Source organism: Nomascus leucogenys, chromosome 13 (genome assembly GCF_006542625.1).
Source record: "Nomascus leucogenys isolate Asia chromosome 13, Asia_NLE_v1, whole genome shotgun sequence".
In the NCBI taxonomy this organism is placed as follows: Eukaryota; Metazoa; Chordata; class Mammalia; order Primates; family Hylobatidae; genus Nomascus; species Nomascus leucogenys.
In genome coordinates, this window is record NC_044393.1 from 35,799,469 (window position 1) to 35,818,247 (window position 18,779).

The 18,779-nt window shown below is 44.5% G+C and overlaps 1 protein-coding gene across 3 annotated transcripts in view; it reads right to left on the reverse strand.

Moving 5' to 3' along the window:
* Positions 1-18,779, reverse strand: part of UBOX5 (U-box domain containing 5) — a 50,760-nt gene that overhangs the window by 12,639 nt on the left and 19,342 nt on the right. For all 3 annotated transcript variants that reach the window (XM_030825812.1, XM_030825810.1, XM_030825811.1), the window contains exons 2-3: positions 3,425-3,519; positions 1,486-2,686 (exon numbers count right to left, since the gene is read on the reverse strand). In XM_030825812.1, the coding sequence (XP_030681672.1) occupies positions 1,486-2,686; positions 3,425-3,478 (1,255 nt within the window). In that variant the 5' untranslated portion in view covers positions 3,479-3,519. The remainder of the gene's footprint in view (positions 1-1,485; positions 2,687-3,424; positions 3,520-18,779) is intronic.

Sequence of the window (18,779 nt, forward strand, 5' to 3'; positions counted from 1 at the left end):
ACGCTGAGGTATTCACACTGAACACGTTCAGCTGCGGAGGTCACCCAGTGAACCAGGGCTGCTCACCACAGGAGAGAGCAGCATCACCAGCCCTAGAAATCACTGGCAATGCCCCAGGGAAGAGGCAGGAAGCCAGGATCCTTAAATCTCATACTCAAGAATGTTGCAGGCCGGGCACAGTGGCTTACAGATCCCAGCACTTTAGGAAGCCGAGGCAGGCAGATCACAAGGTTAACAGATCGAGACCATCCTGGGCACCATGGTGAAACCCCTTCTCTACTAAAAATACAAAAATTAGCTGGGTGTGGTGGCACACGCCTGTAATCCCAGCTACTCTGGAGGCTGAGGCAGGAGAATCATTTGAACCTGGGAGGCGGAGGTTGCAGTGAGCCAATATCACACTACTGCACTCCAGCCTGGTGACAGAGCAAGGCTCCATCTCAAAAAAAAACAAAAAAACAAAAAAACAGAGGTCGGGTGCAGTGGCTCATGTCTGTAATCCCAGCACTTTGGGAGGCCAAGGTGGGCAGATCACAAGGTCAGGAGATCAAGACCATCCTGGCTAACAAGGTGAAACCCCATCTCTACTAAAAATACAAAAAATTAGCCAAGCGTGGTGGCAGGTGCCTGTAGTCCCAGCTACTCGGGAGGCTGAGGCAGGAGAATGGTGTGAACCCGGAAGGCAGAGCTTGCAGTGAGCCGAGATCGCGCCACTGCTCTCCAGCCTGGGTGACAGAGCGAGACTCCATCTCAAAAAAAAAAAAAATGTTGCAATTTTACCTGGTGGATCCTGCCAAATGCAATAAAGAAGAAAAACAGAAAAAACCACAAACAGAATGTTGCAATTTGTCCACACATTTACCGAGTGCACCTTCTTCAGAGTGGCTTTTCTCTTCAGTAACCCTCTCCTGAAAGGAAGGCCCACAAACCTAGTCCTTTTTCCTTTTCTGTGTCCTCATGCCACATGGTGAGGGGGACGCACAGAGAACCTCCATGCAATGTATCCTTGTACCTCTGTGATGGTTAGAAACAACACCCAGAGAAGCCCACTGACACATGAGTAACACAAAGAAGGCACCAGAAGAGATTCTCTGCTTTGAGGGACTGGTATCTCTCCTCCCAGCAGCTCTGACCAGAGGCTTCAAGCCCAGGAAAAAGTGTTGACCAGGCCAGGGCACATAAAGGGACCCCAAGGAAGGCAATAGTGCCCATGGGACCATCACCAGCAGAGGAGCGAAACACGCAGACTGAAGCCTCGGAACAGATGAGAATAGACGAGAACACACAGAACCCCTCCAAGGCTCCAGGTTGTCCCTGGTCTGAAGACAAAGCTGAGGGGCCCCAGGATGGGAAATGGGAAGGAGGTAGCACAGGCACAGCCTTGGGAATGTAAGCTGGCCAAGCACAAAGCAAAGGGCAGCAGAGCTGAGAGCTCCCAGGAAGGAGATGGATGAGCCCGGCTGTGGACACAGGATGCTGAATTACCTGTCGAGCAGTCCATGTGTGTCAGGCTGGGCTCATTGGTGGCTTTCATTTTCTTAGCAGTGTGCTCTGAGGTAGTCGGTAAGACCAAAGGGCTTGTGGCAGAAAAACAGGAAGCATTTATACCAAGGTTACTGTCTGGGACATGTTCAGCCTGCTCTATCTTCCTTTTCTGAGAGGGCAGAACAATGGAAGAAGGGATCACTGCCAATGCTGTCTGTGCTCTCCCAAGCAGGTGGCAGCCAGGGATGGAGTGCTGGAGCAGGAAATGGTCAATCCGGGCCTTGAGGGAGGGATGAGGCAGGGGCTGAGAGTGTGGAGTAAAAGCTACCCCTGTGAAAGGGTCACTGGGCACTCGGCCCCATGTGGCTTCACTGCGGTTACACTTCTCCAGTGTGCTCTGGTCGATGACCTTGCCTGAGGGCAGCAGCATGGGACAAGGCATGATCTCCAGGGTGATGGGATCCAGGAACTCCTCAGGCACATCCTGAATGATCTCGGCCAGCTTCTGCAGGCTGGAGGGGGCCTGCTGGCTCTCAGACTGGTCCCCAGGGTCACAGTCACTTTCCATGGGCAAGGCTGGGGCCTGCAGAGCCACGTCCTGAGTCAGGTTCTCTGAGGCGACCAGCAGGATGCTGTCTATCACTTCCTGGGAGCAGGTCTTGGCCGGCTGACCCCACACTTCCAACCGCTTGATACAAGGGATACCACTGCCTGTCACATGGGTGATACAGATCCTTAGGTGGGCCACGTGGCTAAGGGAAAGAGCCCCTTTATTCCAGAGCTCCTGGGCCACAACAGCGGGGGAGGGGAGTGTGGCTTCCATTGGGCCAAAAGGGGGCCTGGCCTTGAAGCCCCTGTGACTAAACACCACTTGGCTCTGGTTTTTCAGTAAGACTTTGCCTACCAAGGTGAATGCCTCCTTGTCTGGGACAGATGGCTCAGCTGGGCCCAGGGTCCGGCACTGGAGCATATTCCAAGACACTCTGCTAGATGAGGCAGATGTGTACATTTCCAGGCCAATGACGTTCTGACCTCCTCCAGCTGTAAGGTCTATGTTGATCCTACAGATTTCCACATTAAAGGGAAATGAAACTGTCACATAGACTGGTGGCTTAATGAAATACTCTGTCCTGAAACCATGACTTCTCTTTGTGAGATCTTCAGAGATGAGATTTTCTACTTCGTAACCATCAGCTGATATCTAGATTTAATAAAAAACACAAGACACAATGATCCAAATGAAGACAACTTGTCACTTGTAAGAAAACTCTTAAGCCTGAGGTTCCTCGTTTTAAAATTTCCTCTATTAAACTGAATTGTCCCAGATCAGGGCACCCAAGATCAGATCAAAGGCCAAGGGCAATTGTCCCAGATCAGGGCCCCCAGTATTGCCCAACTTTAAAAATATGAGCAACTGAACTGGGCATGTTGGTACACACCTGTAGTCCCAGCTACTCAGGAGGCTGAGGCAGGAGGATCCCATTTGCCCAGGAGTTAGATAGGCCTGGGCAACATAGCAAGACCCTGTATCCCTCCCCTCCCTGACAAAAAAAAAAAAAAAAAAAAGCGGGCAACAAAATCCTGTCCAATCCAACCAAAACTCCCTTCAAAACAGTATCTTGGGAGAGAACTGCGGGGGAGAGAAAGTATTTCTACCTTTGCTATGACTTTGACAAGACTTGAGATTGATCATCAAAGAACAAAGAGCACAGTGAAGACGACCCTGCACAAAATGAGTCACAGCTCACCTCATCATGGTGCTGTGTGATTCTAGAGGTGAGCCTGCCCCATGCTTACCTAAATACCATCTGATGGAATCTAAAGTTACAAGGGCAAAAGTGCAGTAAGCCTGAATCAAATCCACACACACAAGGCAGGAAATGATGAAACACATGACAAAGATAGCATATATTTATGTGTATATATTTGTTTTGTTTACCTTGTTGCAGTGAATTCTTGGTCTGAACTGTGGGAGGCAAAGATTTATTACCATCTTTGTGGCTGAGAGGATAGCTTCCAAGCATCAGAAGCAGCCTTAAATAAGAAATAAAACTAAGTATTAGAAAACGTAAAATTCAATTCTAAACTTTCAGAAGTTGATTCTTAAGAGAATCAAACAGGATGGCAACAAAAACTTGAACACACACACTCTCACAGTCTACACTGACTTTCCTTATATCCTATACATGATGTTAGGGAAAAATCAGTCACTAAAAAATTATAGAGAAGACTTCTATGGCAGGGTCAACAGATTGGCAAAGACTGCCAGTTCTCCGGCCAACAGCTGTTCCAAAGACCCAATGGAGGCAAGGCCCATCAGCTGTGCTGGGGGTCGCCACAGGAAGGGAGTGGCAGCAGTAGCTGAGCTCAGAGAAAGGAGTGTTCGGAATGGAAAGGGTCACAAAAAATAATTATAGTGGTGGTAAGCATCCTTGTCATTTAATACTTGTCAATGCAATTATGTTTTCTTATTAAAATGAAAACAATGAGTCAAAAACATCATTACTGAGACATAGAAAATTTATTAGAGGCCAGGTGTGGTGGCTCATGCCTGTAATCCCAACAATTTGGGAGGCTGAGGTGGTAGGATTGCTTGAGCCCAGAAGTTCAAGACCAGCCTGGGAAACATAGCTGGTCTTGTTGTAGAGACCCCATCTCTACAACAAAAAGTTGTAGGGGTCTTGCTATGTCTGATATGCACCTGTAGTCACAACTATTTGGGAGGCTGAGGTGGGAGGATCACTTGAGCTCAGGAGTTCAAGGCTGCAGTGAGCTATGATCACACCACTGCATTCCAGCCTAGGTGACAGAGTGAGACCCTGTCTCAAAGGAAAAAAGAAAAGAAGAAAAAAAGGAAGGAAGGACAGAAGGAAGGAAGTTGGGGAGGGACAGAAAGAAAGAAAAAGAGAGAGGGAGGGAGGGAGGAAGAAAGGGAGGGAAGGGGGGGGAGGGAAGAGAGAGAGGGAGGGAGGGAAAAAGGAAGGAAAAGAAAGAAAGAAAATATTAGGGTTGGAAAGCACCTTAAAAGGACATCTAGGCCCGGCATGGTGGCTCATACCTGTAATCCCAGCACTTTGGGAGACCGAGGCAGGCAGATCACTTGAGGTCAGGAGTTCAAGAGCAGCCTGGCCAACATGATGAAACTCCATCTCTACTAAAAATACAAAAAGCAGTTGGGCATGGTGGCGGGCACCTGTAATCCCAGCTACTCGGGAGGCCAAGGCAGGAGAATCACTTGAACCCGGGAGGTGGAGGTTGCAGTGAGCCGAGATTGCGCTACTGCACCCCAGCCTGGGCGACAAGAGCAAAACTCCATCTCAAAAAAAAAAAAAAAAGGATATCTAATGCAAGTAGTCATTTTAATGGCCAATTCCAATGGCTTCTGGTAACTCCGTGGAGAAGCAGGGAAGCCACTGAAAACACCCCTCCCAGGGGCAGACCTCTCCACTGGAACTCAACTCCTTGGTGAGGCCAGCCAGCCATTTATGCTTTTCTCCCTGACAGTCATGGCCATGAAAAATTCTGTTAGCCCAACAGGGATAGGGTCACCCTCTGGGCCCCTTTTGTTGTCATAATCAGTAGGAGCCACTTGCAGGAGCCAGGCATACTAAGCGTCCTGCAACATTTGAATGGATAGTTGCTGCACAGTGAAGATCTGTCATGGGCCTTGTAAATGTCTATTATCTCAGCTTAGCCCCTAACTCAGTTTTACATATAAACACAAAGTATTTTTAAACATGGTTTTCATATATGCTAAATTTTCTAGGATGGTAACTTCCACGTAAGCCAAAGGAAGGTCATATTTTGTTTTGTTCAGACCTTCACCAAGAGATGCCCACCATTTCTGAAAATCACATCACCGAGAGCAAAGCTCTCCACCTCGGTCAGTCTGCATTTGTAGCAGTCTGCATTCCACATGCGCTCCTGCGTGATGGTAAAAGCTTCTGAATACTTCTTTATGCCTTCTAGTATGGTCACACCCAAACATTTATACATGAGAATAAATTTTATTATCATACCTAAAATTTTTTCCTTTACAGTACTGTTAGGGCATTCTGTGTGGTGGTGGGGGGGTGGGGAGGGTGTGTATGTGTGTGTGGACCTACACACATTAGCGTGTGTACATAAGTAGGTTATACTATTTGGCTTTAAGTTCATCATGATAGAAGAAACATGAATCTCATGGGGTAGACAGCCCCTGGCCTAAAGCCTCCTGTTCTTTGTGAGCCTGTGTTGAAACTCCTAGTTCTTCCCACTTTGAGGCACATACACCTTTGCTTTGCCAGAGAATTTTAGAATCTGGCCTGGAATACACATGGACTAAAGTTTCTACAATTCCTTTTCTGAAAGATTATATTAACAATGTCTCCAGGCTTCTGATACCTTTCGTGTTTTCCACAGTAAGTAAAAACGAATGAAGTATCTGATGCATCTATCTGATGCATCGTGTCTGCAAATATCCTCAGAAGCCCTATAGTTACCTCTTTTTGGCCAGGACACCAGAACTCATTTAGAGCAGCATTTCCCCAGCTTCCCTGCCCAACTAGCACAGTAGCTTCCTGTCAGTTTGTTTTAAATGTAAAATTAAGCCATTCACTTTAATTGAATATAGAACCATTAAAATAAACATATAGCCAAGCCAATGAAATAAAATATTCCTCCTTGGAAAAGCAAGCCTAGGATGCCAAAGGAAAGCAGACAATATGCTACTGACATGGATGATGACACTAGAGACAGGCATATGCAGAACAGCACTGGCCCCAGGAGATGGCTGAGGTTAGGGGGGGTCTGGGACTTGAGAGGGTTTTCTTTTCACTGCCCCAGGCAGTTCCCTCTTCCCCTCTTGGCCCTGACAGAGAGCCAAGAAAAAACAAAGCCGGGCGGAGTGGCTCGCACCTATAATCCGAACACTTTGGGAGGTTAAGGTGAGAGGATCATTTGAGCCCAGGAGTTCGAGATCAGCCCAGGCAACACGGCAAGACCCCATCTCTACAAAAAAAATAAAAAGATTAGTTTGGTGTGGTGGCGCACACCTCTACTCCTAGCTACTTGGGAGGCGGCGGCAAGAGGATCACTTGAGGCCAGGAGTGCAACGTTACAGTCAGCTATGACTGTGCTATTGTACTCCAGCCTGAGTGACAGTGAGACCCTGTCTCAAAAAATAAAGTAAAATAAAATAAGAGTTCTTCTAGACTTAACTGTGGTTATTATGCTCTATGATATAGAAATGTGGAAACCTTGACTGCCCTTTCTAATATGTGTTAGATCAGACCTGAAATTAAGGAAAATCTTGGTATACCCTTAGCTACTTCTTCCCACCTCTGTGTGGAAGTGAGTCAGCCTTCTGTTCAAGCATCTCAGCTCATGAGGCTTCCTCACCTGCCTCAGGGGCTGTCAGCTACCCCAGTCAACTACAAAAGCATATGGACCTAACCCTGACCAGACACAGACTACCTGCTCTCCACAGCACTCATCAAAATATAAGTTGAGGGAACATTTACAGAAGAGTGTTCAGTCCAGCCCTGTTACATTCTCCTTGGTGCTGGTCCAAGTGGCTTCTCTTGCCTCTTGTCTGGCACTCCTCGTGGCTGCTGTAGATCTTATCCCACACCACTGTCTGACAGATTTCTTAGCAGTTTTGATCCTCACCAGTTGCAAAAATAAATGTAACACATTGATAAAAATTCAGTGGCCAACTTGTGAAGATTCATAGGACACCAGAGTAGCAGCACATATCAGGTGATAACCATAATTTTAATCTCTAAAATATACCACTCCATTGAGCTGACCCTCAGACCAGTGCACTGGCCTATCCTCATGTTCATCCCAGACACAACCATCACCACCCTCACCACCCCCTGCAAATACTCTTCACCAGGCTGCTCATTGGCACTGTGTGACAAGGAACTTCAGTAAGAAACAGCTCTTTAAAGTCGGTTACTGTTTTGTTTAGTGGACAAAACGATCATTGTCTGTTCTATATGGTATCCTCTCTTGGAGACCCGTAAGAAAATTTTCTCTTTGGTCTCAGTACTAGAAGAGTTGTTTATCGCAAGCAATTCAACATTTTATGGTATGAATATGGATCACATTCCTTCTTGACTCTGGCTGCTAGAAAGCTCCGAATAAAATCTGTGGCCCATCCCTCAAATTACTCCCTGCCTGAATTATTTATTTTTATGTAATAGAGTATAATATGTAAGGTAGCTTAAAATAATTTTGGAACAACGTGGGGTATAAATATGCTAGGCACAGGGGCTCACGCCTGTGATCCCAGTACTCTGGGAGACCAAGGCAGGAGGATTGCTTGAGGCCAGAAATTTGAGACCAGCCTGGGCAACAAAGTGAGATGCCATCTCTACAAAAAATTTTTAAAATATTAGCTGGGCATGGTGGCATGTGTCCGTAGTCCCAGCTACTCAGGAGTATGGCTTGACCCCAGGAGTTTGAGGCTACAGTGAGCTATGATCACACCACTGTACTCCATCCAGACTGGGTGACAGAGTGAGACCCTGTCTCCAAAAATAAATAAATAAATAAATAAATAAATAAACAAACAAACAAACAAATAAAGAGGGTGGAGGGGGAGCATAAATAATTCTCCTTTTAGGAGACATTTAGGTTGTTTATGCCTTTTTTTTTTTTTTAAAGACAGGGTCTCACTATGTTGCCCAGGCTGGAGTGCAGTGGCTATTCACAGGTGCCATCACAGTACACCACAGCCTCAAATTCGTGAGCTCAAGCAATCCTCCTGCCTGAGTGCCCCAAGTACCTGGAACTACAGGTATGGATCACCAAACCCAACTTGTTTGCAACTTTTTACTACGACCTTAAGATCAAAATCTTAAGTAGATTTTTGTCATTTTTTTTTCCTTTAGTACAATTTTGACTTTTTTACTCAGGGGGTCCTACATGTTTCTAGTTAAGGTTGCTATTTATGAAAGGTTCTTCTTAACCCATCAATTTTTCTAACTTGTCATTCCTATATAGGAAAGCTTTTCACTTTGGTATCTTTATTATATGTTCAGCTGTCTTATTGAACTCATTGATTTTAACACATTTTCAGTTGTGTTCTTGTTTTTTTTTTTTTTACAATCCTGTTATCTCGATAATGAGAATTCCTTTCTCAAAATGGTAACTCTTATTTCTGTCTCTCATTTACTGCATTAGCCAGAACTTCCGGAATTACACAAAACAGTAAGACAGTTGCCATCCTCGTTTGTGCCCATTAGAAAATGCCTCTTTGGGCCAGGCGCAGTGGCTCACACCTGTAATCCCAGCACTTTGGGAGGCCGAGGCGGGCAGATCACAAGGTCAGGAGTTCGAGACCAGCCTGGCCCATATGGTGAAACCCTGTCTCTACGAAAATACAAAAATTATCCAGGCATGGTGGCGTGAGCCTGTAGCCCCAGTTACTCGGGAGGCTGAAGCAGAAGAATCGCTTGAACCCAGGAAGCAGAGGTTGCAGTGAGCCGAGATCATGCCACTGCATTCCAGCCTGGGCAACAGAGTGAGACTCCATCTCAAAAAAAAAAAAAAGAAAATGCCTCTTTGAACATAATGTTGTTAGATTGAAATATCATCTTTATGTTAATAAAGCATTCTAATTTTCATATTTTTGAAAGTCAGGAATATGCTCTGAATTCTGATTTTTCTCTATATATTGTCTTTTATTATTTATCTTATCTGACAGACTAATGGGATACATTAACACTTTTTTTCTAATTTTAAACCATCCTTTTTATTCCCACGAGAGATTCTATTTGGTTGTGGCATATTGTTCTTTAAATGTACTGTACTACTGAATTTATTTTGCTCATATTTAATTTTAGATGGGATATTATTGCACATTCATGGAACATTTGCAAGCCCTGTGCTAGGCACTGGAGTATAGAGATAAAAATGAAATGGCAGTGAAACTATTCTGTATTACACTGTAATGGTAGATATATGACATTATACATTTCAAAACCTATATATTCAAAACCTGTAATTCAAAACCTATAGAATTATACAACACAGGCTGGGCATGGTGGCTCACGCCTATAATCCCAGCACTTTGGGAGGCAAAGGCCGGCAAAGCACTTGAAGTCAGGAGTTCGAGATCAGCCTGGTCAACATGATGAAACCCCATCTCTACTAAAGACACAAAATTAGCCGGGCAAGATGGCGGGCGCCTGTAATCCCAGCTACTGGGGAGGCTGAGGCAGGAGAATTGCTTGAACCTGGGAAGCAGAGGTTGCACTGAGCCGAGATCGAGCCACTGCACTCCAGCTGGGCAATAGAGTGAGACCCTGTCTCCAAAAAAAAAAAAAAATTGGGCATGGTGGCTCACATCTGTAATCCCAGCACTTTGGGAGGCCAAGGCGTGAGGATCAGTTGAGGCCAGGAGTTTGAGACCAGCCTTGCCAACATGGTGAAACCCCGATGCTACTAAAAATACAAAAATTAGCCAGGCATGGTTGTGCATGCCTGTAATCCCAGCTGCTCTGAAGGCTGAGGCAGGAGAATCACTTGAGCCCAGGAGGCAGAGGCTGCAGTGAGCCGAGATTGCGCCACTGCACTCCAGCCTGGATGACAGAGTGAGACACTGTCTCAAAACAAAACAAAACAAAAACAAAACACAAAGAATTATACAGCACAAAGAATGAACCTTAAATTATAAACTTAATAATAATTTATCAGTATTGGCTCATTAGTTATAAGAAATGTACCACATTAAGATGTTAATAGCATTAATAATGCTCAATTTTTATGTAACTCTAAACTGCTCTAAATTATAAGGTGTATTAATAATAACAAAGAAATGGCTGGGTGAAACCGGGTATGATTGCTCATGCCTGTAATCCCAGCACTTTGGGTGGCTGAGGCGGGCAAATCACTTGAGGTCAGGAGTTCGAAACCGGTCTGGCTAACATGGTGAAATCCCATCTCTACTAAAAATACAAAAAATTACCCGGGTGTGGTGGCAGGTGCCTGTAATCCCAGCTACTTGGGAGACTGAGGCAGGAGAACTGTTGGAACCCTGGAGACGGAGGCTGCAGTGAGCCAAGATGGCACCACTGCACTCCAGCCTGGGTGACAGAGCGGGACTGTCTCAAAAAAAAGAAAAGAAAGAAATGGCTAGGTGGGGTTGTGTACACCTATAAATTCCAGCACTTTGGGATGCCAAGGCAGGGGGATTGCTTGAGGTCAGAAGTTCAAGGCTAGCCTGGGCAACATAGCAAGACCCAGTCTCTACAAAAAAATAAATAAATAAATAAAATAATTAATAATAATAAAGAATGATTGGGGGAAAAAGTGAAAAAAACTCAGGGCTGGAGATCAAATTGAAATATGCAAACTGAAAGAAATGAGTGTGTTGTCACAGGAGAATGGCAGATCTTTTTAAAAAATATCTTACAAATGATATCTGTTTCTGTGGGAAATAGTGATGTCCAAACAGTAGGATTCCGTAAGACCCTGGTTGCTATCGAAGTCTTCAACAGGTATAATCTCATCACCTATCTTGTTCCAATACCCTGGACTTTTAAGGTAAGATGCCTCCTGCCTTAACACTTAATCCAGAAAAAAAATTATGGCTCAACATATGAAAATGCAAACAGCCTAGCCCAGAAAGACTGCCTCTCCAGTACCGCTGAGGAAATGGCCATGTAACTTGAACTCACTGTAAACACTGTCCAGTACTTACAAAGCATAGCCACTTTCTCCAGATGTGGCATCTAAGTACAAGAAAGACAAGGCTTGAGTATAACTTAATCTAAAACCTTAGATTGTGGCTAATGGGCCCTGCTTTCAGAGAAGTAGCTTGGAGACAGATAATAATGGCATTGTAAGATGGCAACACAGGTTTATAAGAAAAAAAAAGAATATAAAATAGTAGACACTCTTGTACCTACCACCTAGATTTAGCAAATGTTAACATTTTGCTATGTTTGCTTCTGATTTCAGTGTTAAAAGCAATATTTAAAAGATAAGAACAAAATCCAGCACCTATCCTATTTCCTCTCTCTTTTTGCCAAGGGGTAAGCTCTTTTTTTTTCTTCTTCTTATTTTTTTTTTTTGGGAAACAGGCTGTCACTCCCATGCCCAGGTTGGAGTGCAGTGGTGCAATCTCGGCTCACTGCAACCTCGACTTCCAGGGCTCCGGTCATGGGTATTCTCCTACCTCTGCCTCCCGAGTATCTGGGACTACCGGCACACACCACAACATCCGGCTAATTCTTGGGGTTTTTTTGGTAGAGATGGGGTTTCACCATGTTGCCCAGGCTCTTCTCAAACTCCTGGGCTCAGGCAATCCACCCACCTTGGCCTCCCAAAGTGTTGGGATTACAGGTGTGAGCCACCTTGCCTGGCTAAGGTAAGCTTTATCTAATGTTGTCTGTCATTCAAATCAGTATAGGTATGCATATATATAAAAACTACATATAGTATAGTAGTCATGTATTTTAATATACCTTAATGATAATATATTATGAGTATCATCTTGCAACTTGCTTTTCCATTAAGCATTAAGGTTTTCCATATCGAAATGTTTATATCTGGTGTATTCATTTTAACTTCCTCATATTTAAATGTATGACTAAAACAGTTTCTCCATTGCCCTATTACTTATGTTGTTTAAAATTTTTTACTATGAAAAAAATGTTGCAATAAACATTCTCTACAAATCTTCTTGTGGGAAAAATAAGAAATGAAATGAACAGTCTTCTCTGTGAGTCTTGAGACAATAAAGACTTCTTTCTAACAGTGATTATATAATAGAATATATGCTTGAACCCAGGAGGTGGAGGTTGCACTGAGCTAAGTTTGCACCACTGCACTCCAGCCTGGGTAACAGAGGGAGACTGCATCTCAAAACAAACAAAAAAAGGGCCAGGCGTGGTGGCTCATGCCTGTAATTCCAGCACTCTGGGAGGCCAGGCAGGCGGATCACCTGAGGTGAAGAGTTCAAGACCAGCCTGGCCAATATGGTGAAACCCCATCTCCACTAAAAATACAAAAATTAGCCAGGCATGGTGGCAGGCGCCTGTAATCCCAGCTACTCGGGAGGCTGAGGCAGCAGGAGAATCACAATCACTTGAATCCGGGAGGTGGAGGTTGCACTTGGCCAACACCATGCCACTGCACTCCAGCCTGGGCAACAAGAGCGAAACTCTGTCTCAAAAAAAAAAAAAAATTATATATATAATATAAAGGTAACAGAGCTTTCTGCAGATGACAGAGTAAGGAAAGATGACCTAGATCAATGTTTTTCAATTTGTGGTTTTTGGAATCAAGTAATGAGTTGAAGAATAGAAATAATTAGAAGAGAATACAAAATATGAAGGTGCAAATAGTATGGATATGTCATGAAATTGTTTCAGTTTTGTACAAATATATTTAACGAATGCATGTATATCATCTAATATAAAATGTATTTCTTACTGTGACTTGATAAAAAAAAATTTTTTTAAAAACATTGGTCAAAAGTTTTGGCCAAAACATTGGTCAACTCGGGAAAATTCACAGGAGTAACATGTGAACTTAGGGTGACTAGGACACATGCCTGATCTCATGGACAACTCTGAAGAGGGACAGACACTCCATACTAATGCTACCAAAGACTGTAGACTACAGGAGCCAAGAGGTGAGAACATGAACAAAAGAGAAGGAGCCCTGGGGAAAGGGATCAGTAAGTGTCAAGGCACAGAGGAGGGAAGTGTGAGGCTGGTTCAGGAGATGCTGAACACACCACTTAGCTATAGAGGTGGAGTGGGAGCCAGAGCTGGGAAGGCAAATGGAGCCAGATGAGGAAGGCCTTGAACGTCATGCCAAAAAGTTTAGACTACTTCACTTGGCGGGCTGAGGTAGTGTTTCTCCAAACTGCACGTTGAGAATTAAGAACTTAAATTACTGAGCCATAACTAGTATTTTTAAAAATTAAGTAGAATAGGCTGGGCGCAGTGGCTCACGCTTGTAATCCCAGCACTTTGGGAGGCCGAGGCGGGTGAATCACGAGGTCAGGAGATCGAGACCACGGTGAAACCCCGTCTCTACTAAAAATATAAAAAATTAGCTGGGAGTGGTGGCGGGCGCCTGTAGTCCCAGCTACTCGGAGAGGCTGAGGCAGGAGAATGGCATGAACCCGGGAGGCAGAGCTTGCAGTGAGCCAAGATTGCGCCACTGAACTCCAGCCTGGGCGACAGAGCGAGACTCTGTCTCAAAAAAAAAAAAAAAAAAAAAAAAAATTAAGTAGAATAGAAAATGTCAGCATGCACCACATGTAAGAGTGAGCACTGTTTTGTGAAAGTTTTGTTTCAGTTACATATATATGTGAACACACAAACACACGCAATTATTCATTTGGGATTTTGATGTAAAAGTTATTTCCTACTAAAGGTTGTAGTTAAAAAAAAAAAAAGTTGAAAGCTACTGGTCAGAAGTAAGTCATCGAAGGCTAATAACCGAGAGAAATGACACTAATGAAAAGTCTGCTATTAACCTCCCAGATGACAACAGCAATTCTGAACCACTTAGAGGCAATTCACCCTTCAAGAGGTTTCCCTTTTCTCTGGCTGATGTGTTCCCCACTATCTTTTCTGTACTACATGAGGGGCTCCTTGCAAATGGCTTTCTGAAGACATCAAAGATGAGTACCAAGGTCCTAACTATTTAGGAATAAACTGGTAATCTCAGTTCTTCCTTTGGCATTTTCTTCCTTTAGTTTTTCCCTTTTTATTCTTTTTTTTTTTTTTGAGGGAGGGGCATTCTTCAAAAGGAGGAAAATGAACTACGTATAATATATTACTGAGCATCTCACAAGGATTTCAAAGCTACTTTCCAAGAAATTGTTTATTTTTATTTATTTTTTTTTTTGAGACAGTGTCTCTCTCTGTCACCTAGGCTAGAGTGCAGTGGCACAATCTCGGCTTAATGAAACCTCCGCCTCCCAGGTTCAAGCAATTCTCCCACCTCAGCCTCCCAAGTAGCTGGGATTACAGGCACGCGCCATCACACTCAGCTAATTTTTTGCATTTTTAGTAGAGATGGGATTTCCCCACGTTGGCCAGAGTGGTCTCGAACTCCTGACCTCAAGTGATCCACCCGCCTCAGCCTCCCAAAGTGCTGGGATTACAGGCGTGAGCCACTGTGCCCGGCCTTATTATTACTATTATTTTGAGATGGAGTCTCGCTCTGTTGCCCAGGCTGGAGTGCAGTGGCACGATCTCAGCTCACTGCAAGCTCCGCCTCCCAGGTTCACGCCATTCTCCTGCCTCAGCCTCCCGAGCAGCTGGGACTACAGGTGCCCGCCACCATGCCCAGCTAATTTTTTGTATTTTTAGTAGAGACGAGGTTTCACTGTGTTAGCCAGGATCATCTTGATCTCCTGACCTCATGATCTACCCGCCTCAGCCTCCCAAAGTGCTGGGTTTATAGGCGTGAGCTACCGCACCCAGCCCCTATTTTTATTTTTTGAGACGGTGTCTCACTCTGATGCCCAGGCTGGAGTGCAGTGGGGTGATCTTGACTCACTGCAGCCTTCACCTCCTGGGTTCAAGCAATTTTTGTGCCTCAGCCTCCCAAGTAGGTAGGACTACAGGCATGGGCCATCATGCCTGGCTAATTTTTGCATTTTCAGTAGAGACAGGGTTTCACCATGGTAGCCAGGATGGTCTCGAACTTCTGACCTCAAGTGATCCACCTGCCTCGGCCTCCTGAAGTGCTGGGATTACAGGTGTGAGCCACCACATCCAACCAGAAATTGTTTCTTTTTAAAAGATCTAATTAAACTTTTAAAGACAATTGTAGACTCGTGTAGTTGTTAAGAAACAATACAGAGAGATCCCACATACTCTTTCAGGCTCACTGCAACCTCCACCTCCTGGGTTCACGCGATTCTCCTGTCTCAGCCTCCTAAGTAGCTGAGATTACAAGCGCCCGCCACCATGCCCGGCTATTTTTTGTATTTTTAGTAGAGATGGGGTTTCAACATGTTGGCCAGGCTGGTCTTGAACTCCTGACCTCAGGTGATCCACCCACCTCAGCCTCCCAAAGTGTTGGGATTACAGGTGTGAGCCACCGTGCCTGGCTGTAACATCTTGCATAGCTATACTAGAACTTCATAACCAGCCTACTGATACTGATAATGATTCACCAATTTTCAGATTTCACCAGGTCTGCATGCATTCATTTGTGTGTGCCTATCTAATTAGTTCAATGCAATTTTACTCTATGTGCAAAGTTGGGTAATCACAACCGTAGTTGATACAGAACACTTTTATCACAAGAATTTCATGTTATCCTTTAAAAAGTCTTTTATCTTATAAATCCAAATACTCTACTTCCACAGAGGTCTTGAAATTTTTCACCCAGATCTAAGCCTTGACTGAAGACTTCAGTTAAGCTCACTGCCCACATTGTAAGAAACAAACTTGAGTGACACGTTTAGTCTTGGCATTCATGTCACTTAAATGATAAATATAACTATGCAGGAAAATGCAAAAGTATATATAAGCTGGGCATGGTGGCTCACGCCTGTAATCCTGGCACTTTGGGAGGCCAAAGCAAGCAGATCACTTGAGGTCAAGAGTTTGAGATGAGCCTGGCCAACATGGTGAAACACCGTTTCAACTAAAAACACAAAAATTAGCCAGCCATGGTGGCGCACGCCTGTAGTCCCAGCTACTCGGGAAGCTGAGGTGAGAGAAAGGCTTGAACCTGGGAGGCAGAGGTTGCAGTGAGCTGGGATCACACCACTGCACTCCATCCAGCCTGGGCGACAGAGGGAGACTCTGCCTCAAAAAAAAAAAAAAGTATTATGAAAGTATTATGATCATACATTTGTTAAAAATCTATGTCTAGGAATATGTATACATAAATAGTTGGAGAGGTAATGGTGGGCATGCAGAAATGTAAACGTCCAACATACTAGGCTGGTGGGATAAGTTGTTCTTTTTTTCCTTTTATGTATTGAAAGTTGATGTATGCCTGAGGTCTCAGGATGACAGCGGAAAAGACTGAGATTTATGTTCAGAGTACTTTTTGCAGCTGCTAGTACTAGGGCTCAGAAAGGGAAGTGCAAGGGAAAGGCCAAGAAGGGATCCAGGAGTTGAGTGGCCAACTGTCTTGGTATACCCACAGCTGAGGAGTTTTCCCGAACATGGTACTTTTGGTGCTAAAACCTGGGCAAACTTGGAAGAGTTGGTTGCCCTGTCTAGAAGGTTGTTGTTCGTGCTTCCTTGGAGCTTGAAGCAACCAAACAAACCTTTTGTTTTTGCTGTTGAGGTTCAGCACCTGGGGGTAGGGAAGTGTGGAAGGATAATTTAGAAGAGAATAAGGTGACCATGACACTTTCTGAACACCTCAGCATCCAGCTTCCTTCAGCCTACAAAGTTACCATAGCTGCGTTATACAATCTGATTTTGAGTCTCATAGAGATGTAATGAAAAGTAATTCTGGCAGACACACATATTTTAAAGACTAGACTCAAACAGGTTACAGAGGGAAAAAAAAGAAGAAGAAAAGATTACCTGTCAAGTAAGAGAAAAGCATTTCACCTCAAAGAGTGGGTGGAATACCAATGCACTGAGCAATTTCATAAATTGGGCACTTTGGCTTTTAAAGAAGTGCATTACTTCTTATACTTTCTAAATTGAGTTACCTGTCCATCCATGAAAAAAGTTTGACTCATGTGCCTTTTTCTTAGAACTGGTTAAAATGAAAGACAGTTGTCCCAGCCCATCCCACACAGTTACCCACCAGTGAGAGGTGTGCAAAAAGACCAGAACACAGGTGAGAGCTCCAAAGAAGCCTGCAGTTTTATACCACGTGGAGCCAAGTCACTCTCTAAGTGCTTAACATGTGCAAGGCACTGTGCTAGGCACAAGTAGACTCAGTTTTTACTCTTTATTTATTTTTAATTTTTATTTATTTATTTTTTGAGACAAGAGTTTTGCTCTTGTTGCCCAGGCTGGAGTGCAATGGCGGGATCTCGGCTCACTGCAACCTCCGCCTCGTGGGTTCAAGCAATTCCCCTGCCTCAGCCCCCCAAGTAGCTGGGATTACAGGCACTCACCACCACACCCAACTAATTTTTTTGTATTTTTAGTAGAGACAAGGTTTCACCATGTTTGCCAGGCTGGTCTTAAACTCCTGACCTCAGGTGATTCACCCACCTTGGCCTCCCAAAGTGCTAGGATTACAGGCATGAGCCACTGCACCCGACCTATTTTTATTTTTTGAGACAGAGTCTTGCTGTGTCACCCAGGCTGGAGAGCAATGGCACGATCTTGGCTCACTGCAACCTCTGCCTCCTGGATTCAAGCGATTCTCCTGCCTCAGCCTCCTGAGTAACTGAGATTACAGGCATGCACCACCACGCCCAGCTACTTTTTTTTATTTCTAGTAGAGATGGGGTTTCACCATGTTGGCCAGGCTGGTCTTGAACTCCTGACCTTGTGATCTGCCCACTTCAGCCTCCCAAAATGCTGGCATTATAGGCATGAACCACCACACTCGGCCTTCTTACTTTTTTTTTTTTTTTTTTTTTTGAGACGGAGTCTCACTTTGTCACCCAGGCTGGAGTGCAATGGTGCAATCTCAGCTCACTGCAACCTCCACCTCCCGGGCTCAAGCGATTCTCCTGCCTCAGCCTCCTGAGTAGCTGGGATTATTGGCACACACCATCATGCCCAGCTGATTTTTGTATTTTCAGTAGAGATGGGATTTCACCATGTTGGCTAGGCTGGTCTCGAACTCCTGACCTCAGGTGATCCACCCACCTTGGCCTCCCACAGAGCTGGGATTACAGGTGTGAGTGAGCCACCGCACCCGGCCCAGTTTTTACTTTTAAGAAACTTACAGGCTCAAAACAAGGCACAGATAAGTCATCTTTCTCCTAAGAGACTCAGTCTCAAAACAAGATCTACAAAGGTTTTTACTACCATTTTCTCAGCACCTTAATAACAGTGTCGGCAATTCTACGGGAACCCAGGTGAGGTGGCCAGTCTCTCCAACATACAACCTGACCCTAACCCTTTCCCTCTCCTCCATGGCCTACTCCATCTGCTCTTGCTTCTCTCCTGAATTTTCAACTTATCTCTGACTACTGAAACCTATCATCAACATGTAAACACATTCAAGTCTCTTCTGCCAACTCCTCCCACAAAAAACCACGCTGGTTTAATGCTGCATCTTTCTTAGGGTTACCAGATTTTTTTTTTCAACTTTTATTTTAGATTCAGGAGACACATGTGCAGGTTTGTTACCTGGGTATATTGCATGATGCTTAAGGTTTGGGGTACAAATAATCA